General features: G+C 39.5%; 1 protein-coding gene across 1 annotated transcript; it reads right to left on the bottom strand.

Moving 5' to 3' along the window:
- Positions 1 to 387: 387 nt before the first annotated feature.
- JH06_5572 (putative ribonuclease) lies at positions 388 to 825 on the bottom strand (the record flags this gene model as incomplete). Its single annotated transcript, XM_014669254.1, has 1 exon — positions 388 to 825. The coding sequence occupies one exon, from the start codon at positions 823 to 825 to the stop codon at positions 388 to 390; it is 438 nt and encodes a 145-aa protein (XP_014524740.1).
- Positions 826 to 916: the final 91 nt, after the last annotated feature.

The following is a 916-nucleotide window of genomic DNA, read 5'->3' as shown; positions in this document are numbered from 1 at the left end:
GATCCTGAATGTACAAATCTGTTAGTTGGTTTAATGGATGTAGACAAATACATCTTTGTACTGTTCAAAGTGTTGATTATGTGTTTGGCCTATTTCAGTTTTCATATGGTGAGTTGTATGGAACAGAATGTAATGTAGTTCTTCAATCTATTCATTCGTCCATTGTTCATTTCTTTGGAAGAGAGACTAGGAATGGTAATAGCAGCTCTTCAGGAACAATGGTGTCATCCTGAAGGTTGTACAGATGAGGACCAGAAGACAATTGAAGCGATAGTGAAGAACATCAAAGAAAGTGGTCGTCGGTTCTGGTGAATGTGTGTTTATGTACTCTGAACTGTTTACAAAGAAACAGATCACATGTTTATCTTGGTTGGTTTTGTTTTCAGGTTATAGCCATGGTGGTCGAGAAACAGATTGGGACATTGGATTATAACTCATCGGATCAACAGATGACCGCCCTTTGATCATTGGAACACCATACTTTGGAAACAGTGTTGCTTCAGAGAACAAGGATTGACTCTGATTCACAAGTTCACCATACACATTCTCTAAACAACGCTTCACATCTTCATAACTACACACTAGAAGTGTCTTTCCATCAGGAGAACACAATGGAATTGACTCTGGATCACCAACATCCAGTTTTGCTAATGAATCCAATACATGACCAAAATCCACCACATTTCGTCCTTGCTCATCCTTCTGATGGAACACATAGTCACGAAACAAACGAAGGATGTATCGATCTCCTGTATCACTCCAAGCCAGACTTCCATTCTCATCACTTCGTTCATTCACTGTTGCCAATTTCACCAGTAGTCGCATATATCGTCCATTGGCATATTCCTGACTCTACACATCACTCACCTATCACTTCATCACAAGCACATCATAGTAGTAATCACTTGTTGAGAGA

Source organism: Blastocystis sp. subtype 4, assembly GCF_000743755.1.
Source record: "Blastocystis sp. subtype 4 strain WR1 chromosome Unknown seqid_0791, whole genome shotgun sequence".
Classification (NCBI taxonomy): domain Eukaryota; class Bigyra; order Opalinata; family Blastocystidae; genus Blastocystis; species Blastocystis sp. subtype 4.
The sequence above is the reverse complement of the archived record's forward strand: the minus strand, read 5'-3'. Positions and strand labels throughout refer to the sequence as shown.